This window comes from Medicago sativa, chromosome 8 (assembly GCF_051527215.1).
Source record: "Medicago sativa cultivar Bolivia chromosome 8, Bolivia_mono, whole genome shotgun sequence".
Classification (NCBI taxonomy): Eukaryota; Viridiplantae; Streptophyta; class Magnoliopsida; order Fabales; family Fabaceae; genus Medicago; species Medicago sativa.
In genome coordinates, this window is record NC_140756.1 from 41,363,199 (window position 1) to 41,388,462 (window position 25,264).

At 34.9% G+C, this 25,264-nt stretch overlaps 5 protein-coding genes and 2 non-coding genes across 8 annotated transcripts; 6 read left to right on the top strand and 1 right to left on the bottom strand.

Annotated features, from left to right (window-relative positions):
* Window positions 1–881: 881 nt before the first annotated feature.
* On the bottom strand, window positions 882–11,079 carry APC6 (anaphase promoting complex 6). Its single transcript, XM_085735172.1, has 15 exons — window positions 10,468–11,079; window positions 9,027–9,100; window positions 8,775–8,814; window positions 7,262–7,307; window positions 7,044–7,123; window positions 6,777–6,958; window positions 6,516–6,641; window positions 6,292–6,366; window positions 5,973–6,098; window positions 5,368–5,437; window positions 5,030–5,112; window positions 3,895–4,008; window positions 2,819–2,915; window positions 1,850–1,885; window positions 882–1,180 (listed from the first exon to the last, which is right to left on the bottom strand). Exons 1-15 carry the CDS (start codon window positions 10,834–10,836, stop codon window positions 1,079–1,081), a joined length of 1,620 nt encoding a protein of 539 aa, XP_085591298.1. The 5' UTR covers window positions 10,837–11,079; the 3' UTR covers window positions 882–1,078.
* Window positions 11,032–11,104, top strand: TRNAE-CUC (transfer RNA glutamic acid (anticodon CUC)). Its single transcript has one exon. It is a non-coding gene; the product is annotated as a tRNA-Glu (tRNA).
* A 168-nt stretch (window positions 11,105–11,272) lies between these two features.
* On the top strand, window positions 11,273–12,275 carry LOC146899168 (uncharacterized). Its single transcript, XM_085736701.1, has 3 exons — window positions 11,273–11,277; window positions 11,406–12,198; window positions 12,258–12,275. Exons 1-3 carry the CDS (start codon window positions 11,273–11,275, stop codon window positions 12,273–12,275), a joined length of 816 nt encoding a protein of 271 aa, XP_085592827.1.
* Window positions 11,623–13,152, top strand: LOC146899169 (uncharacterized). Its single transcript, XM_085735173.1, has one exon. It carries the CDS (start codon window positions 12,310–12,312, stop codon window positions 12,997–12,999), a length of 690 nt encoding a protein of 229 aa, XP_085591299.1. The 5' UTR covers window positions 11,623–12,309; the 3' UTR covers window positions 13,000–13,152.
* LOC146899170 (uncharacterized) lies at window positions 13,011–13,784 on the top strand. Its single transcript, XM_085736702.1, has 2 exons — window positions 13,011–13,034; window positions 13,069–13,784. Exons 1-2 carry the CDS (start codon window positions 13,011–13,013, stop codon window positions 13,741–13,743), a joined length of 699 nt encoding a protein of 232 aa, XP_085592828.1. The 3' UTR covers window positions 13,744–13,784.
* A 4,746-nt stretch (window positions 13,785–18,530) lies between these two features.
* TRNAE-CUC (transfer RNA glutamic acid (anticodon CUC)) lies at window positions 18,531–18,603 on the top strand. Its single transcript has one exon. It is a non-coding gene; the product is annotated as a tRNA-Glu (tRNA).
* Window positions 18,604–19,949: 1,346 nt separating this feature from the next.
* Window positions 19,950–23,938, top strand: LOC146899172 (Pentatricopeptide repeat (PPR) superfamily protein). 2 transcript variants are annotated; one of them, XM_085733734.1, is made up of 3 exons: window positions 19,950–21,715; window positions 22,719–22,952; window positions 23,040–23,938. In XM_085733734.1, exon 1 carries the CDS (start codon window positions 20,075–20,077, stop codon window positions 21,437–21,439), a length of 1,365 nt encoding a protein of 454 aa, XP_085589860.1. In that variant the 5' UTR covers window positions 19,950–20,074; the 3' UTR covers window positions 21,440–21,715; window positions 22,719–22,952; window positions 23,040–23,938. The 2 variants fall into 2 exon arrangements, with proteins under 2 accessions (XP_085589860.1, XP_085589861.1); XM_085733735.1 differs by having other exon boundaries at window positions 19,950–21,475.
* The last annotated feature ends 1,326 nt before the right edge of the window (window positions 23,939–25,264 follow it).

A 25,264-nucleotide genomic window follows, 5' to 3' on the forward strand; every position in this document is an offset into this window, starting at 1 on the left:
TCTCGCACGTGACAAATTTGATATAGGAATGGAAGTGTGAAGGAAGGAATCATGAACAAATTAAATCACAAAGTGTGAAGACGTGAATCATAAAATGGGAAGAAAGGAATCTTGAACCAACTCAAGCTTTCTATGAATGAACTCACAAACAAAGTGTGGAGTGTGAATAATAAATAGGGTCTTGCTAATAAATGCTCGAGGATTAGGGATTTGAGATTGTCATCCACCGTAGTAGGAAATGAACAGGTTAAAATAACAAAATATTATAACCAGATCTGAATATGATTTTGGATAAACGACTTGTGCGGTTAAAATGAACAACCCTAATTTGGATGTTGCATTTTCTTTGCAGAAGCATAATTTGGATGTTTTTCTATCCAATTTATCCTCAGATTTTGGTAGGTGGTTTACCTTGTTAAAAATCATTGTGTTCCATATTGTAGTCGAAAACAAGTTTTAATACAAATTTGTTTTAAAAATATGATTATGTCAAAAACCAGTTTAATTTTTTTAAAGCAATTTAAAACGGTACAAATGGCATCCGTCAACAAAACATTTGAAATAAAAGCTCGTAAAAAATTAAAAAATCCTAAGATTATAATCCAAACTTAGTCCATATTTAGCTAGTCCATCTGCAATTTGATGTCTTCTCATGTAATGGTTACCGAATCATCGTAGATTTAACCAACGTTCTTCAAATCTTGTTGTATGAGTTATGGAGGGACAAACGAGTCAAATTGTCTATAATCCATTCTATTCCTAGCTAATGTGTTTGTTCTGCCTCTTTAGTTTAATTGTCAAAAATGATCAAAATAGCTTTTCACCAAAACGTTATACCACATTAGCCAACTTAAATAATAATAAATAAATAAATATGAAGCTACCCAAATAAATTGACTGCAGTTTGGCAATTAAATCAACACCTCGTTAGTTACAGCACCTAAAAATTACATTCCTCAATAAGAAAAGGATAAACAAAAAATCTAGTAATGCTAAATAGTTTAATAATCATAATTGCAGTTACTGTAATGTTTACATACATATACAACAAGCAAATGAAGTTGCACCGATAAATCCATTAGAGTTCAAGGTGGGGATCACCGCTGCTTCTACTTTCATCTATTAAAGCCCAGCTTAACATTTCAGTGCAGAACTGATCATCTGGCTTCAGCCACAACGCCTGATTTTCAATGAACAATATGATTAGTAAACTCGTAGGCGGTGAATTTTAAGAACGTTCATGCATAAACATGATATAATCTCAAAGGTAACACCGATCTTTAGAAGCTACCCAGCATAGACACTCCATTCAACAACTGACATAAGAATGAATATTCTTCGGGGATAAGAACATCTCTAACATGGCCAATACAACCTTACACATCTCAAATGTTTAACACAGTAACCAATGTTTGACAGTTTTCTTCTAATTGAATTGGAAAAGAAAAAAAAACTTTTATAAAGTGAGTTTGTCGTAGAAGTGAGCAAAGAGCGCGTAGCCTTTAGTGGATCAAAAGGTAATGATGCACTCTAGTAGATTTAATTGAAAATGCATCATATCTTTATCAACTGTACACCATTGCTTCAGGCATCAACTCACATTATATGAGTCTTGTCCACTCTCCAATGTAATTCAATATACTTCTGATACTATATTGCAAATAATGGGCACATACTGGGGCGAAAAATAGACAGTTAAACTGGAGAAAGTTATACCCCAAAATAGTAAAGCAAGGTAGAGAATAAGCTTAATTGTTCTGTCAATAAGTTTAATTGTATAAAAGAAGAAGCATGTTTTAGATAGATTTATTGTCATGGGTACATGCAATGTCAGATAGCTATCACTCACTTTGTGATAATATGTAATTGCTGTACTGAAATCATCCTGCACAAATTACATACAACAAAACATCAGCCTCAGTCCAAAATTAATCATTATAACTAGAGACTTAATAGTATAATAATTGTGTTCTGATATTGTAAACTTCTTTTAAACATACATCATATTATATTTCAAATAATTTCCATATCGTAACATCAATTCATAAAATATATTGACACTGATAAAACCATGAAATATGAATAAACATCTGTTAAATTAATTTACACTGTCAGCAAATATAAATTAAAAGCCAATTTCAAATTTCTAGGTATTATTATAATGTTGAATAAATTTACCCACAAATGAAGATACTACAACAATTGTGAAATTGCCCAAAAAAATTTCAAGCAAGAATAGATATGCAGAATGTATATGATGTGTATCTAAAAGCCGGTGTTTGCCAAGAAAGGACATGTGGTTACTTTAGACATAGGTCGTTTAATATTGAGTAGCATAATGTATTCCTTTTCGCACGTGCTATTCTCTATCTGTGTCCAACTTATTTTCATGATTATGTCAAGAATAGTGCATGGTGTTAGTTACTAGAATTATCAATGCTTGGAAAATCCATTAAAAAAATGACTTTTATTGGGCAATGCATTAATAATTCTAGCAATTAACACCACGCACTATGAAATATTTGAAACAAAACACCGCCACATAATGTGAACTTTATTTGGAAAAACAAAAAATATCAGATTTTATAGTCAAATATAGGAAATGGTTATCCCATCCTTTATTCCTCTCAGAAATTACAAAAATCAGTAAAAGTTAAGAGTAGTCATTCCCATGCCAATAGTCGTCTATTTACCCAAATGCCAACAGCCTTTTAGATAAAAGCAAACAGTCGGTACATTTCCAAACATACATAAAAATCCACATTTTGCTTTAAAATAACATACAGAATACAACAAGCTGGAAGATCATTTCAGATACCTGTAAGTGGTAAGTATATGCAAGACCAGCATAAGTGCTCAAACTTGTTGATAATGCAAGTGCTTTCTCATAATATGAAATTGCTTCTCGGTACATCCTGAGATGGTTTAGTGAGAAAATCAGGGTCGAGAAGTCATGAATTGCATATTGACGCTACCATTATTTAGATATAACTTTTTGCCAAAACTATAAATTATATCAACATCATGAAAAAAATGTTTCCAACTTCCATTCAAACTATAATAAAAAGCAGTTGAGGATATTCAGAATCAGAAACATAAAATTTTAGCAAGAAATATGTATATAATCAAAGCACCTACAAAATGCAACAACCAAGTCTTTTCCCACTACAAAATGCAACAACCAAGTCTTTTCCCACTACGAGGTCAGCTACATAAACCAAACAAAATGCTCTAGAAAATATCATAATTTTATTCAAATTATCAAGGTAATAAAAATCAGATCTGCTGGTTGACCTATAGGACTTTCTTTTATTTTCTTCTAAGGGTTTCTTTGGTTTTCCTGTATTCTAGTAATAGGGTACTCAAAGAAGACCATGCGTACCCTTGATAGCCAAAATATAGGCAAACCAAACCCCTTTCTTTCTAGGGCCTCTCACGACAAAACATCGCTTGGCACTTTATCATGTCTTTTTCAAATCAAAGAAGACCGTGCGCAAGTCTATTTAATCCCTCCAATATTGCTCCATCATCGTCTTTGCAAGTAAATTGCTTCCATGGTCGACCTCTTGGGCATAAAATCAATTTGATTATTTGTAATTTTTTTGTTTGCTTTCTTAGTCTGTTCAATCACCATTTCCAATCACTTCACTCTATGGCTCATAAATCTCATCCCTTTCTGATTTGCACAATTTTTCATATCCTAGGTTTTTATAAATCGAAATTAAAATACCTAGAAATGAATATATATATATATATATTATGCTTTTAAATCAAGTCAGCTAGAAAATCATGTTTCAACTTTTCAAAGGATATCTCTTTGTATTCAAAATATTCTATTAGCTGATAACGAGAAAAATTCAAGTCAGATGAGCACTAAGACATTTATCAACTTACTCCAACTTTCTGCATGCATGAGCAATATTGACTAAAGTTGGCTCCCATGTTTCACTTAAAGCGGTAGGGATGAGGGCTAATGTTTTCTCGAACCACCACACTGCTTTCTTATACCTGAATCAGAAATCACAATTATGCAAGTTGTAATCACTCAAATATTCTAAGTAGCATGCAAACTTGGCTGGCAAAATTAAGAAAACCGAACTTTAACTGTTTGGAGATAAAGAGAGTGCAATATATGTTCTTGCAAATGAACACTAAATATGTTCCTAGTATAGTTAAAGCAACTCCTATTATGAATAAAACTGGGCCAGGGCATATCTATCGGTCTCTTCAGATACAAGCATTTGTTTTTTATTTTTTAGGATCATTTGAATTGCATTCGAAGGAGAATTCTGTGACATGAACTTTACATTAATGTTCCTAGTATAGTTAAAGCAACTCCTATTATGAATAAAACTGGGCCAGGGCATATCTATCGGTCTCTTCAGATACAAGCATTTGTTTTTATTTTTTAGGATCATTTGAATTGCATTCGAAGGAGAATTCTGTGACATGAACTTTACATTAAGTAACTTATAGAATAGTAGTTTGACTTGATTGTAATTTCAGTCACTTTGCATAGTGTGTCATTTTGCTCCCAGAATAATACCTTAGCGAGTTTAGTCCTTTACCTTTCAGTTATTACAATCAAGTCCCTTCACACTTTCTAATTTCATAAAACTCTCATAAATTCATAATCTATTCAAAATATTCACAAATTGAATCAATTACATTTTTAAAAATGTCTGTTTTTCAAAAGTCATTAATCAAAATATTAAACTTCATTAAATCCCAATTCACCAATTCAAACCCTTATTTCACATCTTAAAAAATTCTCTAAATTATATCAAAATTTCTCAGAATTTATAACTTCTAAAATCATTAACCCCCAAATATTGCAATAGAAAAATGAGTATTTGAGATGGTAAAGAAAATTGAAAATGGAATTATATTTTGCTTAATTTTAAAGTAGAGGGACTTGAATGACTCAAAAAAAAAAAAACTTGAGGGATCGTACATAGTTCTAACTTCAAACTAGAGAGACTAAAAAAGTAATTAAGCCTAGTAATTTACATCAGGAAGATATCCTTACTCTTTCATATAATAGGCAACAACACCTAGTTCGTTATACACAAGTGGATCTGATGAGCAAATTGACTTCGCCTGCATGAAAAACTGAGGAAGAATATAGGAAAATCAGTATTGTGGTATGGGCCTGAATAATACATTAGTTTTCACAGATTCATAGGAGAGGACTGATTGATCTGGTAATAAGTCATTGCTAGACTTTATCAGGTGAAGAAAGATCAAAACATCCAAATCATTTGAAGACGCTTCACTTAACACAAACTAAACCGTTAAAAGGACTTAATGATAGCATGTATAACTATATGTAGTAGAAATAGGACTTTCCAGTTCTAATGTATATACCTGTTCAGCAAGCTTATAGCTGTGGGTTCGCATGCATTCCATTCCAATATAAAGAGCTGGTAAGTGGCACCTGGAATAAGAGAACATCAAGATTCAACCTGTAAAAGAACAATGTATAGATAACAAGAAGATTTCATACAGTTTTTATATTTGTTTATTAACCACAAATGTAGTAAAACTTCTGAAAAATAATACAAAGAAATTCAAAAATGGAGAAAAATGTTAATGGTCGTAAGAAAAATGAAAGGAACTAAAAGAAGTTGGCCACGGTGCTTCGCTGCTAGGGATTTCAATAAATAAATTCATGTTGTTTGGGGTCATTGGACAAAAATCTGAAAGGAATGGCAGAGAGTTATACTTTTGATCTTTCATTAAGCATACTTTTTGCTCGAAAACGATTCACAAAAACCATGTTAATTGTGTTTTTTTAATTTATGTGGTATGTTTCTTTTTGCAAGACAAAAAATCTGACAAAAACGTGTATTAAATATCTCAGAAACAGTTGTTTAAGTTTTAACATTATTACTGAAGAAATGTGCAGAAGAAAGTTGCTTAATTTAATTATATTTGGGGGTAGGAGGGGATAAAGTGAGAAAAATCAATACCCAGGAAATAATCGAGCTGCAGTGCGGTAAGCTGACATAGCCTGATCACCCTCTTCTTTAGCTGCAAATGCATTCCCATAGCCTATCCATGCAGGGGGGAATGTTCTATCTAGACTTGTTGCCTTGCTGTAAGGTAGAAAATGAAATTGAACAATAAGTTTTGAAAATGATGCTATAAAAGCAATCAGGTACACAGAAAAAAAAAACCCTTTGATAATCCAAACTCATGCACAATATTTTTAAGAAAGGTTACAAAGAAATTGAGTCTTCGACAAATAAACTGATTTCCTAAAACAGAAAGGTCAGGAGTTAAATTTACTTGAAATAACGGCGGGATTGGTCATATTTCTTGATACAATAGTAATAGCAACCAACAGCAAACCATGATGAAGCCCTAAACAACATGAATAAGATTTTGTTGTTATATGAAGCAAAGGCGTTAGAAGATAACCATAAATGTGAAGCAAAAGTCTAAAAAGGAACTGATTCTGATATCTAGCAAAATCTTTAGAAGCCAATCAATATTGTGGATAAGAGTTTTACTTTTGAGGATAATCCTTCACTAAATTGCATGCCATCAGATAAAGTTCATTTGATTGCCCAAGCTCCATAGCAGCTGCCAGATGTACTAATGTGCTCTTGATATGGAAAGGATCCTTCTCAAGCAAACTGTAATATCAGTAGAAAGCTCAGTTATTGAAAATAAAGAAATAAAGAGAGAAATGAATGGACAGAATGAATGATGTAAAAGCTATAGCTTTATCTAACTCTGACTTCAGTCTCCAGATCAGATCCTCAACTTACACAGATGTTAATTCAAAACATTTCTGATATTCACCACACTGATGATAGTATTCAGCTTTGCAGGCCAATAAATCATTATTGGTTTTCAGTGTGCGGAAGAAAGAAGGATTAGACTGGTCAGTTTTACAGCTTTCGTTCTCAAGATCTCTAAACTTGGCTTCTACCACAATTTCTTTGTCATACTGGGAAAGAAAAAGAAATAATATTTCATTTCATAAGTACAAAGCATTTGGATATAGACAATTCCCATTTGGCATCTGCTATTACCTTCTTAATCAAACAAGAATAAAATGATGAGAGCCATCCATCCTCACTTCCAAATTGCAATGACGAAATCAAATTTGCTTCTGGTATTCAACATAAAGTGCAGAGAGAGAGATATATACTATGATCAATTTTGAAGTAGACAATATACTGCTTAGACTATTTTCAAAAAACATATAAATTGAAATCGAAGTCTACAAGGTATAAGTGAATGTGATTACCTTCATCACATGTAAGCATGTGATTTTCAATAAGGCATTCCAAAGCCTACATAATTAGCAGGCATCAAAGAAGAATTAGATAACTAGGGTCAGTTGAGAAAAATATAAGCATGTATCTATGCTACAAAAGATACATTCCAGAATGGCGAAAAACAATACAGCGATCTAAAACTCATTAAAGGCTACTGTAACAGCGGTCGCACTAAACATCTCAGCAATCGCTGTGACTGCAACCTCCCTACAACTGCAACCCCAATTTAAACTTTGGTGTGTCTATTTTGGACATGAACTCCAACACGAATCTCAAATTCTCGATTCATTCTGATGAATTGAAACTTACTTCTAAACTCTATGTACCGAACTATTTTTTCGTCAACTTTGTATAACCAAGAGTGCTGTTAAATGTCGGTTATGGTGGCAGCGGATTTTTTGACAACTACCATGGTCAATTCATGAAGAATGGTGGCGCCATGGCATTGATTGTGGATTTTTGGCTTTTCTCCAAGGTCCGCCATCAGTAATCAATATAACTAATAACCATCCACTTTTTCTTTTGTTATTTTGATAATCTCATCTTGAATTATTTTGAAGTTAATGTATAATATCTAAACTTATGCATTTGTGTTCGTCATTTGTTTTTACTTTAGAATATCATATTTTTATTGATCACAAGGAATTGAACCCATGGGAGTTTTAAACAGAACCAGTAAAATATGATCAGCCAGATATTCAATGGGATTGATTCCGGAGCACCTTTCATCTCCTTGTCTCAGTACTTACCTCCCTAACTACCTACAGACATGTTTCTATTTATAGGCAAGCAGGGATTAGTTATATTTCAACTAATCCCTCTCCTTTGCCTAATTATTATATCTCTTAACATACAAACTTTTAACTATTGGGCCCTTATTAGAAGTCAAAGGATGTATTGGTAGGACTCGATTTAAGAATATGGGCCCAAACAAGCCAAGGAGAACCAGCAATATAGGCCCACTGTTTGGAGAATCTATGTAAGGAAAAATAGAAATAGGCGAGGAGGGAATGATGAGGTGGCAGAGAGAGAGAGAGAGAGAGAGAGAGAGAGTTGTGGAATGTGTGGGTTTAAGTTATAAGAATAGTATGTGAGAGTGAGATTTTGAGGGTAATAGTTAGCAGTTTTGTTTTTGAGGAAAAAATTGTTAGCAGTTAGTGGTTGAAAAAATTGCAATAGGGGTTCCACCGTATTTTCCTTCTTCATCAATAATAACACATTGCAGTTTCCATAATTTCCATTACTCTTTCTTATTTTCCTTGTGGTTTCGAAGATGTATTGCACTACAGTGGTACCTAAGGGATCACCCATAAAGATCTAAAGGTTAGGGGACCAAGTACACGAGGAAAAGCAGTTGTTACTTTCAATGGTGTTAAACCACACACAATAACTTGCAAGCAAATGTCCAAATAAGGTGGGTGACTCACACAAAATCAATAACTTGATAGTATAAAAGGTAATAAGGTGAATATCAATGTGTACCTCATAGCATAAGGGATCCGCTTTTATAGCCGCTTTGTACCTTCAACAAAAGCAGATAAAATGGCGATGAGGCTTTATCAAATTAAATCGGTACACATCATACCTATTTAACTCTTCACACAAGTAGCAAGCAATTATACTTGCACCTCATATTAAAGGCGGAATGTCAACAAAGAAAAATATAATGTTTTTGACTTAGTGTTATTTGTAAGCTAGGCAATAACAGGGAATAAATGCCCCAAATACACTCACCACGATCGAGCCTGAGAACGGTTTTCTAGAGCTTCGTATGCTTTGCCTCTCAAGAAACATATTGCAGCAGTTATCTGTTATAGCATTAAAAAATGGATTCAAATAAGGGGACAAAGTCTGTAATAAGGATACTATTACTATCCAATCACAAAATTCCAAGCTACTGAAAAAGTTTAACTTCTTCCATATTTTCACATTCCAAAACCGCATTTATATCAAATTACGGCACCAGAGATACGTTTATTGAGGCAGTAGATTAGTTTATCTATAAGATGTTATCATTTTCTTTTGTCTCTTCCAAACCACCATAACAAATGTCGCCGAAATATTTAATCATCAATATTCAGTAGTTGTAAAAAGAAACATGGGGGAAACACATTCCATGTCTATACTTGTTTTAGCTATTCAAGCTAGATGGTTCACCAAAGCTTGGACATGGTTCCAGGTCACGCGTAAGAATATAGAAAATGTGCAAGTTTGATCCACAACTGAACCATATAAGATTAAGCCCCATTTTGGATTGGTTTATTATGTCTACAGGAAACCATGATAATTTTTTTTAACAGACAAAATTTATTAATCATTGTATCTTGCACAAGAAGTACAGACACAAGCAAAAAGTGATTTACAACAGAAAAACAGCCAAAGCCTATGCCAAGGGATAACCGGACACCACAATGCCTAAAAAATCAGATTGCTGGAAGGTTAACAACAACACAACATTCCCTAAACACAATACGCAGACAGCTCAAAAATGCCCAAACAGAAATAAGAAGATCAGCCCTCAAAACACATAATAGAACCTGCACAAAACGGCTATCCTGAAACCGAAAATGCAGACACCCAAAAACCAAAACAGCCTCCCAAAACACTTCCAGAAACATGACCCCCAACTCAAATCACTCCTGAACAGCAGCAGACTCAACCCACTCCATGATCACTTGTTATGTTTTTTTTTTCTTTCTTTCGTTTCTTCTCGGTTTATTTTCTTAGGTGGGTTCGTTACGAGTATATATCTTTGTCCTTCATTAGAAATAGATTATTTGTAGGTTCTTGTGAAAACCACCATTTTGGTCCCTAAATATGCCAGCATTGTCACTAAATGGAGTGTCCCTAAATGTATCAAAATTACAAACAGATCTCTAGTGCCTCTTTTGTTAGTAATTTTATGGACTAAATTGAATAACGAAAAACACAATCCACCACCAAAATTGACTACTTAAAACCAGATTCGAGGACTTAAATGAATAATAAAAAAGACAATTGCAGATACTTTGCAATTTTGATTCATCTAGAGACCATTGTGACGCCAAATTACACTTCCAAGGACCAAATTTTTTCATGAGCTATATAAAATTGCAACTTACACTAAAATATATATACTAAGTTTGAAATTAGTTGCTCAAATTATAAAATCAAAAAAATGAAAAAGAAGACTAACATTGATTTCACCACGATCTTTATCCAAGTAGATATTAGCGGCATTAGAAAGATTTCCATGTTCATCGACTTTAACCTCCTCACCGAGCATGGAAAGACATTGATTCCACTCGTTCAATTCCTGAAGGCACTGTGCAGCGAGGTAGCGGAAGCGGAGATCACGGAGGACGATTTTGGAGGCGTTGAGAAGGTGGAAGGCGCGGCGGTAATGGCGGCCGAGGAAGAGAGACTGCGCGTGCATATAGATGTCTGCAGGATCGTTGGTGAAAGTGGCAACTTTATCGGCGAAGAAGATCGCGGAGGAGTAGAGATGTTTACTCATGCAGTCACGAACTACTTCTCGAAGCTTCTCTATCTCTTGTTCCTTCATTTCTACTTCTACTTCTAGGGTTTTCTTCTTCTTCTTCCTTTTGCTCTTTCGATCAACTAACTCAATTCAATTTCAATTGAAAGTGAAGTGAAGCGGGAGGAAGTGAAATGAAGGAAGGTTGGTTTATTTTATCTGGAGAAACAACACTCTAAATGTTTAATACTTAATTTTTTATTACTTAAACTTTGCATCGCTTCCGTTGTAGTCTAGTTGGTCAGGATATTCTGCTCTCACCCGAAAGACCCAGGTTCAAGTCCCGGCAACGGAATCTAATTTTTTATCTATTTCTTTTTTAAAAAAGGCAACGGAATCTAATTTTTTTATCTATTTCTTTTTTAAAAAAAATTTACTGCAAATAAATCATTCGCGTTGTGTTTCCAGCCTTTACTTTCCCTCGTATAATTATTTTTTTTTTAGGAAAAGTCCCTCGTTAATAATGATGTTAAAAGAGAATTATCTTTCAAAATTAATTTCTCTACTTAAATTTCTTCAAAATACCATTAGTTTTTTTTTTAGGCTTAAACGCACTTTTCACCCCCTTATACGTAAATTGGTTTATTTATTGCTAGGTTTGCTGCTGGCAACTACTTGAATATAAGGTTTCATTACAAAGGCTACTTTATTTGTGACCCTGATTTTGCATATAAGTGTGGTAAGGTTCACGAGTTTGGGGGTGAGTGGAACACATATGTGGTGAATCTCAAAGATTTGGACAAACTAGTAAGGGAGATATGTGTGGAAGGTGACTATAAGATGTGGTATGTTATACCTGGTGGAAGCTTGGATGGTGGTTTAAGGTTGTTGAAAACAGATAGAGACATTGTGAGGTTCATTAATGAGTTTCAAAAGGAGGTAGCTGCTGATTTTTATGTTGAGACTCCACAAACTGAAGGATTGGATAGTAGGTATGACAGTGATGTTGAGGTGGTAGAAGAGGTAAAAGGTAGTGAAAACTCTAGCTCAAATGGTGAATACATAGCTGAAGGTGAAGGTAGTGAAGGTAGTGAAGAGGAAGGTGAAGGTAGTGAAGGTGGTGAAGAGAAACAATCTGAAGAAGGAAGTGTTGAAGGGTTATCAGAGTATGACAGTGAGTATGATGAAGACTGGGAGTGGACATCTGTGTTGCCTGATCACACTTTGAATCCTACTGCTCCATCTTCAAGTGTGTTTCCTGTTGTAGTTGCTGCTGCTGAATCATCTAGGAACCTTGGTGCAACCACTCTATCTGATTTTGAGGATGAGAATGGTGATTCAGAGGACCTAGAGAGTCCATACTCTTCATCTGATGATGGTGCTGGTAAGAAAAGAGTGAATAAGTTTGTTTTCAAGGACAATGAGCAAATTGTCTTTGAGGTAGGTCAGGTATTTGCTAGTGCTGAACTAATTAGAGATGCTGTTAAAGAGTATGCTTTACAAACTAGAAAAAATGTGTATCTTAAGAAAAATGAGAACAAAAGAGTCATTGTTAAATGCATGCCTAAGTGTCCATACCATATGAGGTTTAGTAAGGCTGAACCAAATACCTTTTATGTGTTAACTAGGTTTAGGTCTGCTCATAAGTGTTATTATGGGAAAAAAGCTAGGCTTTTGAAAACAACTTTTTTAGCTAAGAAACTTGTTCCAATCCTGAAACACACACCAACTATGAAACTAAAAGCTTTCAGGGAAGAGTGTAAGACTGGGTGGGGTGCTCATTTAAGTAAGTTTCAGATGTATAGGGCAAAAAACAAAGCTTTGGAAATGATTCATGGTGCTATAGATGAGCAGTATGCTCATATTAGGAATTATGCTGAGGAATTGCGTAGGAGTAACCCTGGGAGTACTGTGAAGATCAAATGTACTGCTGGTCTTGAGGGTCTTGTGTTTGAGAGGATGTATGTGTGTTTCAATGCAAACAAGGTAGCTTTTGTTCAAAGTTGCAGACCATTGATAGGTCTGGATGGGTGTTTCTTGAAGGGTAGGTATGTAGGACATTTGTTGTCAGCCATTGGAAAAGATAGGAATAATCAGATGATGCCCATTGCATTTGCTGTTGCGGAGGCTGAAACCACTGAATCTTGGGATTGGTTTCTTGATTTGTTGCTAGCTGATTTGAATGGGATTCAACATAAGAGATGGTCCTTTATATCAGATCAACAAAAGGTAAACAAAATGTTTATATAATACATTAATTAATGCTTTGTTTCAATATATGTAAAGTTACTAACTTTTGAATGATTTATTTTCTGCAAGGGCCTGGTTAACACAATTGCTGCTACATCAGAATATGTTGAACACAGAGTTTGTGTGAAACATTTGTATGGAAACTGGAGGAAGAGACATGGTGGCCAACACTTAAAGGAAGCTTTGTGGATTGCAGCAAGAGCAACAACTGAGCCTGAGTTCAAGAAAGCTATGGAAAATCTTAAAAAATTGAGTAAACCTGCATGGAAGGAGATGGCTGAGCTGGCAGTAGGTATGTGGTCTAGAGCAGGGTATAGTACTTACACATGTTGTGACCTAAAAGTCAACAACATGTGTGAAGCATTTAACAGTGCCATAATAGAATATAGAGAGTATCCCATCATTTCTCTATTTGAGGGTTTGAAGTTTTACTTAACAAATAGGATTGTAAGGCTGAGAGATTACATGTTAAGATATGAAGGTGAGCTTTGTCCTAAAATTGCACAAATTATGGAAAAGAATAAGAAGGATGCTGATGGATGGTCACCTAATTGGCATGGGGACATGGATTACTCTTCATTCTCTGTCAGTAATAGCATTGACAAGTATGTAGTTAGTCTTAAGGATAAGTCATGTGCATGTAGAAAATGGGACCTCAGTGGCATACCTTGCCCTCATGCTATTTCTTGTATGCGGTTTAATAACCAGAATCCAGAAGAATTTGTGGCCCAATGGTACATGTAATATTTTGTTAGTCTTAAAGACTGTTATAGTAATTTCATTCTGCCATATTTTCTTTAGTTATACTTAACTTTGTTGGTAACTATTTTGTACAGGAGAAAAACTTTCTTAGACTGCTATATCAATTTGATTCTGCCATCAAATGGACCTAAGCTTTGGCCAGATGTAATTGGTGATCCCATATTACCACCAAACATGAGGAGAGCTCCTGGTAGACCTAAGAAATTGAGGAGGAAGACAAATGATGAACCAAAAAAACTAACTGCTGTTGGTGGGATGAACAAAAGAAACCAACACACTGTGAGATGTAGAAGGTGTAAAGAACTGGGACATAATCAGAGAACTTGTGGGGGAAAGACTGGTGCAGACAGAAAGCTTCCTAAGGGTAGTAACAAGGTATGACTATTGTAAATTTAATTGTTAACTGTTTGTATGTTGTGTATGATTGTTTATGAACTGTACATGATTGAACTAATCATATGTTGTATATGAATGTTTTGTCTGTTCTGTGTAGACACATACTTCTGTGACTCATCCAAATAATGGGAAAGGAAAAACAGTTGCAACAGGTGCATCAAAGAAGAAAGCTAAAAAGCATACACAAACTGGTGGCAGTCATGCCGGTGGTGGGAGTGAAGCTGGTGGCAGTCATGCTGTTGTAAGTAATGTTGGTGGCACTCAAGCTGGTGGTGGGCAACAAGCTGGTGAGTCTCAAGCTATAAGTAATGTTGGTGGCACTCAAGCTGGTGGTGGGCAACAAGCTGGTGGCACTCAAGTTGGGAGTGCAGCTGTTACAACAGCCTCTGTTAGTGGTGGGAAACATGTAATTGTTGGTGAGTCTACAATGTTTGTGCCAAGAAAGATAAGGACAACTAGAGTCAAGAGGAAGGTGGATGAAATTGGAACTCAACAATCTGTCAACAAGAACTAGTCTTTTTAAACTGTCATGAGACTTATGTTATTTTGGGATGTAATTCATAAGTACTCTTTGCAATATTTCTGTTATTTTGGAATGTAATTCTGCTAAGTACTTTATGTTGCTACTCTGCAATATTTCTGTTATTTTGGGATGTAATTCTGCTAAGTACATTGCTATTGTTATTTTGGGATGTAATTCTGTTACTTTTATGGTTTTATTTCTATGTTATAATGTTTAAGATATCTTTTGGCATTTAACTTTTGTTCAATAAGGTAACCATGATGTTGGATTAACACAAACAAACAAACACTTTTCATTATTTCATCATAAATTACATCAAACTTCAACAATACATAGTGTTTCATAAACACACTTAACACAATAAGGTACGATTACTAAACTAACATCAAGCTAAAATGCATAAAAAAACATCTAAACATCAGAAACTTAAAAACACTTATAGCTTACTACACCAACACTCAACAACAACAAAATCACTAATATCACTATCACTTTCAATAGACTTTTTTTACTTCTTCTTCAATTCATTGTTTTTCTTCAACAATCCTCTGATGATTTTCTTCTGTCTATCTGAAACTTCAGGATCAAACCAACGAAAGAAGTTGCATTTTCTTCTCAATAAAAATCTTCCACACCCATGAAATCTCCTTCCTGGGTTTTCATCTGTCCACGCAGTCACCAAAGGAGACTCCACACCACAGTGACAAACCAACCCAAATTTCTCTTTGAATACCGACCCATTCAAGCTTGAAGATGAATATTGAGACATTTTCAAATTTTCTGAAAAAACCAAGGTCTGTTAATGGAGATGAGGATGAAACACGAGCAGATGAAGATGAAATCACAAAAACATGAATGTTCTGGTCAGAATTTTGTAGAAAGTACAAGAAGATGATGAAAGGCGTAATCGATTATGAAGGAGGTGTTTGAAAGAGGAAGATGCAGATTTTGTTTGGATATGGAAGAAGAAGATGAAGATGAAGGATGTGTTTTTAAAGGGTCCCATATAACCGCTGGAAAGCTTCTCACGTGTCAGACCTTTTTTTTCTTTTTTGTTTTTTTAATTACCAAATTATACGCGTGGAATTAAAAAAAATACAAAATTAATATAAATATACATGTGGCGTGCCAGCTATGGTTGACTGAGTCAAAATTGGCTTTTTGCAAAAGGGGGTAGACATGGGGGGTAACTTTTGCCATTTTTTTAATAGGGGGTCAAAATTGCAATTTATGCAAAGTTAGGGGGTGAAAAGTGCGTTTAAGCCTTTTTTTTTAAGGATACCGTTGATTTTAATAAACACAATTCTGCATTAAATAATTTAATAAATTGACACGTAGATACACATACTAAAGACTAGACTTCTCTTACAAATGAACTAATAGTGGCAACCACATGCCACTTGGGTTGACTGGTGGTATGGCTTGGGATTTGGGAGTGTACTCCAGGTCTCAGGTTTGTTTCCCTCTAATTCTAATTTGGATGAGCTGATTTAACTTCTTAGAAAAAATAGTGGTAACCACATGCATGCATGAACTAATAGTATAGTAACTAGATGCGTGGAATTAGAATAAAATATATATATATATATATATATATATATATATATTATAAGCACATCTGCAATGAATATATCCAATAATAAATTTGATCTTATCTTAGTAATTACATGGCTAGCTTAATTGAATGACACTTTGCACTAATTTTAACCATGAAATGAACTTTTTACTCTTCCACTTTCACTATAAATACCTACACCCTTAGATTAAGTTACTCACAAGCAAACCAAAAATATCCCACTATACAAACTGGCAACTAAATATGAATTAGTCACCTTTCTTAGCCTCCTAAACTAGTATCATCTTCTAGCTTTGATTTCATCACTTTAAAATAAAAATATTAAGTTGGAAGTTGGGCATCCCACTTTCACTATAAATACCTACACCCTTAGATTAAGTTACTCACAAGCAAACCAAAAATATCCCACTATACAAACTGGCAACTAAATATGAATTAGTCACCTTTCTTAGCCTCCTAAACTAGTATCATCTTCTAGCTTTGATTTCATCACTTTAAAATAAAAATATTAAGTTGGAAGTTGGGCATCCCACTAGTAGATCCTAAAGGTGAAATTCTCTCGTATTCACTACACATTCTGTTTATGTTTTTATTTTCTTTAGGTAAAAACTCATTTTTATGAAATTTTGTTTTTGTTTATATTTAGACTTACTAAGAAGGAACATCTGCAAGAGTTATGATCATTGATCAATTATGTGAACAATTACATCAAAAAGGATGTATGATGTAAGAATATAGAAAATGTGCAAGTTTGATCCACAACTGAACCATAGAAGATTAAGCCCCATTTTGGATTGGTTTATTATGTCTACAGGCAACCATGATCATTTTTTTTTAACAGACAATTTATTAATCATCGTATCTTGCACAAGAAATACAGACACGAGCAAAAAGTGATTTACAACAGAAAACAGCCAAAGCCTATGCCAAAGGGATAACCGGACACCACAAAGCCTAAAAAATCAGATTGCTGGACGGTTAACAACAACACAACAGCTCATAAACACAATACGCAGACAGCTCAAAAATGCCCAAACAGAAATAAAAAGATCAGCCCTCAAAACACATAATAGAACCTGCACAAAACGGCTATCCTGAAACCGAAAATGCAGACACCCAAAAACCAAAACAGCCTCCCAAAACACTTCCAGAAACATGACCCCCAACTCAAATCACTCCTGAACGGCAGCAGACTCAACCCACTCCATGATCACTTCACTTGTTATGTTTTTTTTCTTTCTTTCGTTTCTTCTCGTTTTATTTTCTTAGGTGGGTTCGTTACTAGTATATATCTCTGTCCTTCATTAGAAATAGATTATTTGTAGGTTCTTGTGAAAACCACCTTTTTCGTCTCTGAATATGCTAACATTGCCCCTATAGTCCCTAAATGTATCATAATTACAAACAGATCTCTAGTGCCTCTATTAGTAATTTTATGGACTAAATCGACCAATGAAAAACACATCCCACCACCAAAATTGATTACCTAAAACCAGATTCGAGAAGGAATAATAAAAAAAACAATTGCAAATACTTTGCAATTTTGATTCATCTAGAGACCAATGTGACGGAGAATTACACTTCCAAGGACCAAAATGGTCCTGCTTTTTTCATGAGCTATATAAAATTGCAACTTACACTAAACAGTATATAAGTTTGAAATTAGTTGCTCAAAGCAAAAATTAAATTAAAAAAAAAAAAAAAACTGACATTGATTTCACCACGATCTTTATCCAAGTATATATTAGCGGCATTAGAAAGATTTCCATGTTCATCGACTTTAACCTCCTCACCGAGCATGGAAAGACATTGATTCCACTCGTTCAATTCCTGGAGGCACTGTGCGGCGAGGTAGCGGAAGCGGAGGTCGCGGAGGACGATTTTGGAGGCGTTGAGGAGGTGGAAGGCGCGGCGGTAATGGCGGCCGAGGAATAGAGACTGTGCGTGCATATAGATATCTGCAGCGTCGTTGGTGAAAGTGGCAACTTTATCGGCGAAGAAGATCGCGGAGGAGTAGAGATGTTTACTCATGCAGTCACGAACTACTTCTCGAAGCTTCTCTATTTCTTGTTCCTTCATTTTTACTTTCTACTTCTAGGGTTTTCTTCTTCTTCTTCTTCTTCCTCCTCTTGCTCTTTTGATCAATTCGATTCAATTTCAATTGAAAGTGAAGTGAAGCGGGAGGAAGTGAAATGAAGGAAAGTTGGTTTATCTGCAGAAACAACATTCTAAATGTTAATACTTTATTTTTTATTACTTCAATATTGCATCGCTTCCGTTGTAGTCTAGTTGGTCAGGATATTCGGCTCTCACCCGAAAGACCCGGGTTCAAGTCCCGGCAACGGAATCTAACTTTTTATTTTCGGCAACGGAATCTAACTTTTTTTTTTATTAAAATTTACTGCAAATTCATTCGCAGTGTGTTTCCAGCCTTTACTTTCCCTCGTATATATTTTTTTTTTTGAGGAAAACTCCCTCGTTAATAATGACGTTAAAAAGAATTATCTTTCAAAATTAATTTCTCTACTTAAATTTCTTCAAAATACCATTAGTTTTTTTTAAGGATACCATTGATTTTAATAAACACAATTCTGCATTAAATAATTTAATAAATTGACACGTAGATACACATACTAAAGAGTAGACTTCTCTTACAAATGAACTAATACTGGCAACCACATGCCACTTGGGTTGACTGGTGGTATGGCTTGGGATTTGGGAGTGTACTCCAGGTCTCAGGTTTGTTTCCCTCTAATTCCAATTTGGATGAGCTGATTTAGCTTCTTAAAAAAAACAGTGGTAACCACATGCATGCATGAACTAATAGTATAGTAACTAGATACGTGGAATTAGAATAAAAAATATATATTAATTAAGCACATCTGCAATGAATTTATCCAATAATAAATTTGATCTTATCTTAGTAATTACATGGCTAGCTTAATTGAATGACACTTTGCACTAATTTTAACCATGAAATGAACTTTTTACTCTTCCACTTTCACTATAAATACCTACACCCTTAGATTAAGTTACTCACAAGCAAACCAAAAATATCCCACTATACAAACTGGCAATTAAATATGAATTAGTCACCTTTCTTAGCCTCCTAAACTAGTATCATCTTCTAGCTTTGATTTCATCACTTTAAAATAAAAATATTAAGTTGGAAGTTGGGCATCCCACTAGTAGATCCTAAAGGTGAAATTCTCTCGTATTCACTATACATTCTGTTTATGTTTTTATTTTCTTCAGGTAAAAACTTATTTTTATGAAATTTTGTTTTTGTTTATATTTAGACTTACTAAGAAGGAACATCTTATGATCATTGATCAATTATGTGAACAATTACATTAAAAAGGATGTATGATGCTTGTTTTTAAGTTTGGGAGGTATTTTGCACATAAGTATAAAACTTTATGGGGTATTTGCAAAACGTCATGTTGACTAACAGAAAAATTTGACGGAGGGGGTAAATTGATTAACGTTGTGCAATTTCAGGAGGGTAATTGAAGTTTTGTTAATTTTAGGGAGGTAATTGACGAAACTTACAATTTCAGGGGGTAATTGCCTATTTACTCCGTTTAAAGTTTTGAACATCTCTCTTTTACGGCAACTAGCGTACGGAAGGGTATTTTCGTAAAAGAAGACAAAAAACATCTTCAAACTCAAAAACGAAACACATTCCAGCTCAAACCCAGAAGTCTCTGTCAAACGTGCCGCAAACCGTTGTTACTCTCGCCGGTGAACCTGCAAAGTCAGTTTCCCTCTCACGTGTATCCAAAAAATCGTGTTGATTCATTATCCAATCCAATCCAATGGGAAGTTCAAAACCCATATCTCCATTCAGACTCTCCTCCCTCCTCCGTTCCCAAAAGGATCCATCTCTCGCTTTTCAAATCTTCCTCAACCCTCTAAATCATCATCGTTATTCCATTCTCTCCTACGACCTCATCATCACCAAACTCGGCCGCGCCAAAATGCTCCCTCAAATGGAACTAATCCTTCAACAACTCCATAACGACACTCGCCACCGCGTCCCTGAACCCCTCCTCTGCCACGTCATCTCCTTCTATGCACGTGCCCGTCTTCCTTCACGTGCCATTCAAACCTTCCTCTCCATCCCTTCTTTCCGCTGCACCCCTACTCTCAAATCATTCAACTCCCTCCTCAATGCTCTCCTCACTTGCCGCCAATTTCAAACCATCACTCACTTCGCATCCCGTTTAAACGAATTCGGTCCCGCTAATCCGTGCACTTACAACATTCTCATCCGCTCGTGCTTCTTTCAAGGCCGAACTGATCGCGCCTTGGAACTGTTCGATGAAATGCGCAGAACCAATGTCCGTCCTGACGAGGTAACCTTTGGAACGTTAATCCATGGTTTGTGTAAGGATTCGCGGATGCATCAGGCGTTCGGAATGAAAAAATTGATGATCAAGGAGTTCAAGCTGAAGCCGTGTGTTTCTGTTTACACTAACTTGATGAAAGGGGTTTGTGAGATTGGGGAACTTCATCGCGCATTTGAGATCAAGGATGAGATGGAGAGGAATGGATTGAGATTGGATGTAGTTGTTTATAACACTCTGGTCAATGCGCTTTTTAAGGAGGGGAGAAAGGAAGAGGCTTTAAGGGTTTTGGAGGAAATGAAAGAGAGTGGTTACCATTGGAATTCAGTTACTTGTAATGTAATGATTGGGGAGTTTTGTAGACAAAAGAATTTCCAAGAAGCTTATAGGATTTTGGATGGGGTGGAAGGTGTCAAGCCTGATGTTTTTGGTTACAATGTGGTGATTGGTTGGTTGTGTAAAGAAGGGAAATGGACTGAAGCAAATGATCTGTTTCAGGATATGCCGAGGAGAAAGTGTGTTCCCGATGGTGTAACATACCGCACGCTGTTTGATGGGCTTTGTCGGTGGACACAGTTCCGGGAAGCTGCTATTGTCTTGGATGAGATGTTGTTTAAAGGATATGTTCCCCATTCCAGGAGTTTGAATGAATTTGTCTGTAGGTTGTGTAGGGAAGGTAATTTTGAGTTGTTGTCAACAGTTTTGAGTGGTTTGGCAAGTAGAGGAGAATTCTGTAACGAGGGTATATGGAATGTTTTGGTTTCTGTCGTTTGCAAACAGGAAAAGCTGGCAGCAGAACCTTTTGAAATTTTCAAAGCCTTGGCGGTATCATGAACTGTATTGTCGATCTAATTCTCTCCGAAAGAATAAGTACTTTCTCTCCTTGCTATTCAATATGTAACCGAGTTACATTTGCAGTTAAGAAAAAAAACATCTAGACTTAAAAAATGTCATTTTTAATCAAGCATGTTGTCAATTCGACAGTATCAGCTCTGTCATAAATGCCCATTCCCTGCCCTTTCGACCCTCTGTGAAGTTGCCAGCATCCACAAAAATATTGTAAATTTATGCACTTTCATGCTCTATGTTGGGAGTTTGCTTAAGCATTTGGTGAGAATGTCTCTTGATATTTTGCTTTCTTTAGTCTTCAGAAATTTAGTTATACAAAGATGAATAAATTTGTAGGAATTTTGGATAAAGATTTTGTTTAAGCATTGGCTTATAGAAATTCTACATGCTTCATATAATGCATGACCTATGTTGTTCAATTTGACATGCTTTAAAGTAGAATGGCTTATAGAGTTCTATTCGAATTTGACCCCGCTTAGTCCATTTGTTGCAATGATTGCAATGTATTTATAGAAAATTGCATTGTCTTTTTAAGTTACTGTGGATTGCTCCTAAAAAAAACAATAATACTGTGGACTGCTACAAATTGTGTTCTGCACTCTGAAATACATGATACTGTCAAAATATACAAGGGAAATAAGGTTTTATGCTACTGTATTTTATAATAAGATTTTATGCTACTATGATTTGGTTCTAAAAATATGTTGTTTAAATTATAAACTGAAAATATTGTCAAAATATACAAGAGAAATAATATTTTATGCTACTGTTTTTTATATTAAGATTGTATGCTACTATGATTTGGTGGTAAAAATTTATTGGGCTTAATTGCATGTTTGATCCCTTATGTTTATTTTAGTTTTCAAGTTGGTCCTTTATGTTTTAAAAGTTTCAAGCTGGACCCTTACGTTTTAAAAGTTTCAAGTTGATTTAAAACGTTACTCATGTTGGAATAAGTTAGTCCCTCCAGTCACTTAATGTTTAAAGATTCGGGTTGACAATATGGGTGATGGAACCTAACTTATTTAGAAAATCAGTTTTAAAATATTTTTTTAATTTTTTTTGTTTTATTAAACTCAATATCATGTCGCGGAAGGGACTAACTTATTCCAACGTGAGTAACGTTTTGGACCAACTTGAAACTTTTAAAACGTAAGGGACCAACTTGAAACTTTTAAAACATAAGGGACCAACATGAAAACTAAAATAAACATAAGGGATCAAACATGCAATTAAGCCAAATTTATTGTTTAAATCATAACAGAAAAAAGCAAAGTTACAGGCATGCTCTACAGGAGAGTTTGGGTTGAAAATTATTGATGCTACATATGTAACATTGCGCGATCCAAATGAAATTGAAACTGAGGTAATGGTTGAAAAGAATAATGGTAAGTTATACTTCAAGGATGGTTGACATGGCTTGGGTGATTACCATAAGATGGCTCACAAAGTTACCGGCAATTAATTGACTACATCTGATGTAACTACTAGAATGCTGGTATGTACTAAGTTTCAAGTTTATTTTTATTTTTATTTGTAAGTCGTCATATGTTCTAATTCTAGTTTTTAATTCATATGCAAATAGACTTTGACTTGGCTCAGATTCTGTCGAACTGCTCTTCTGAATAATGAGACATAACTGATTTTGGTGGATTACTTTGGCTATAGCTGGAAATGTGTATTTAAGTTTCGCCATGATTCAGAGATGATCTGCACAATTTCTGGAGAGTGGGTTAATCTTTGCAAAGTACAAAGGCTCTTTGAAGGATTGCCTATCAAGCTCAGAGCATCTGAAGCATCTGATAAAGTCATACATGTGAGGATCGTTCCACAGTTTGGACTGTGAACTAGATTAGTCACACCTATAGGAAATGGAGTATTCAAACCATTTTTTAGACAAAGCAATATTTTTTTAGGACAGGCTACTGCATTTTATTTTTGAGACGGGGATGCATTTTATTTTGGTTACATGTTGTGGGAAATATGTTTGGTAATGTCATAATTTGGAATACTATCTTTGTTCTCTTTATGCCGTAGTTTAGTATTTTTTTCCTTCTTAGTTGCGACATATTGGTTGCTGCGAAGTATTCTCTGTTATTGGAATGATGTACTTTTTTATATCTTTGTTGCAACATGGTTCCTTCTGAGATCAGTCAAGTCCATATGACTGAGCAGGTCTGAGAACCTTGATCTTAGAGCATCCTTATTTGCTTGCACTTTCTCTCTTCTAGATTCCTTCAGCTTAATCAGGAACTCATGCACTTGACTTCTTAGCTCATCCCATTCATGGTCATTCTCTTCAAAGCTATCAATTTGAGACCTCTCATCCAGCAGAGTCTTCACCTTACCATATATTCTTGTGGTAGTGGTTTCTTACTTAAGATTAGGTTTGATTTGAAATAGTTTGTGGATTTGTAGATTATTGAGTGTAATAATATTTGATTGCTTTAACACAATTCAAGTGAATTTCTCGTTCGATTTGAATTGCTTGTACACATTGTTTAGCTTGTTATCATTGCCATTCGTCGCTTAAAATTACATAGTTAATAACTTTCAAAAAGAATTTTAAAGGCATGCTTTTGCAAAAACTTTTGAGTGGAAAAGCTATTAACCCCCATCTAGATTATCGTTGTATCCATCATTTGACCAACAAGGTGGAGTTTTGGATAGAGTGGGATTGAAGATTGAGAAGTTTATAGGTGTTAGGCTATAAACTGTTGGTTATGGAAGAGGAAGGGATGTCAGAGAATGAATTAACTTGTTCGATGACCGAAGTTGGTTCAGGTAGGGTGACCTCTGATGCAGTTTCAGAATTAATAATCGTAGGTTATGCAGCAGATGTTGGTTCAAGGTTATGAACTTCATAAGCAGGTTCAGAAATAGGCTCATCAGAGTCTATAACCATCAGATTTTGTTGGGGTCAAAATCACAACTTTTGTAAAGTTAGAGTCAAAAGTGTATTTAAGTCTTTATTTTAAAAACAACGATACTACATATTTTCGCTCGATGTGATGTGTTTATAAGAAAAATACATATGTACGGTTAAAAATCAGAGTTTACAAACAGTAACCTCGAAACAACCCAAAGGGACAAGATCCTTTCAATAAAGAGTAATTATATTTTATAATAATTTGGTGACAACTTTTGTGGCAACGTTCATTTTCATTCTCTCTTCTTATTGGTAAAAAAACAATATAAAAACTTGACCAAAAAAATATAAAAAGGAAAAAGGAGGGAGTAAGAAGATAATGTGAGTATGAGAGAGAATGTTTAAAAGTTGTAAAAATATCATTTCTCTTCAAAAGACATGACCAAAAGATCTTTACCTAGCTGGATGATCCACACACCTACCTACATCACAATTTACATAATTGAATATAATTATGACTATTTGAATATGATTAAGATGTAAATCTACATCACAACCTTCATTACGAGACATGAAATGAAAGGTTATCACATAGTCTTTACATGTCCCTTTCACTACCGGCCTCATTGTATAAAATTGGTATCATGCGGGATGAATTTAGCTTTCAATACATTCAAAATATCAATTAACATTATTTAGCGTGAAGAGCCATTTTTGTATCAAACAAAAAATAGTTGTGTTACTTAGAGACGTCTCAACATGGTAAACGAGGAAGTGTGAACATCGGAGCCGAAAAAAGAGAAATAGGAAAATAATACAAAAGTCATGAACCAATTAATATACTGGCGAATAGGGATGATCACGGGTCGGGTTGGACCGGTTATGACGAAATTCATTATCCGATTCAATCAAACTTAATTGGATTGGTTTGGTAAAATGCC

Excerpts from the sequence above, each read along its gene's own strand:
- APC6 (XM_085735172.1), bottom strand. The coding sequence starts at position 10,836 with ATGAAGGAACAAGAGATAGAGAAGCTTCGAGAAGTAGTTCGTGACTGC. Across the intron at positions 6,099-6,291 it reads CAATCCCGCCGTTATTTCAA|CAAGGCAACAAGTCTAGATA; the intron begins GTAAATTTAACT and ends TCTACCTTACAG. Across the intron at positions 5,438-5,972 it reads GCAGCTCGATTATTTCCTGG|GTGCCACTTACCAGCTCTTT; the intron begins GTATTGATTTTT and ends CTCTTATTCCAG.
- LOC146899170 (XM_085736702.1), top strand. The coding sequence starts at position 13,011 with ATGCTTTGTTTCAATATATGTAAA. Across the intron at positions 13,035-13,068 it reads TTTGTTTCAATATATGTAAA|GGCCTGGTTAACACAATTGC; the intron begins GTTACTAACTTT and ends ATTTTCTGCAAG.
- LOC146899169 (XM_085735173.1), top strand. The coding sequence starts at position 12,310 with ATGCCTAAGTGTCCATACCATATGAGGTTTAGTAAGGCTGAACCAAAT.
- LOC146899172 (XM_085733734.1), top strand. The coding sequence starts at position 20,075 with ATGGGAAGTTCAAAACCCATATCTCCATTCAGACTCTCCTCCCTCCTC.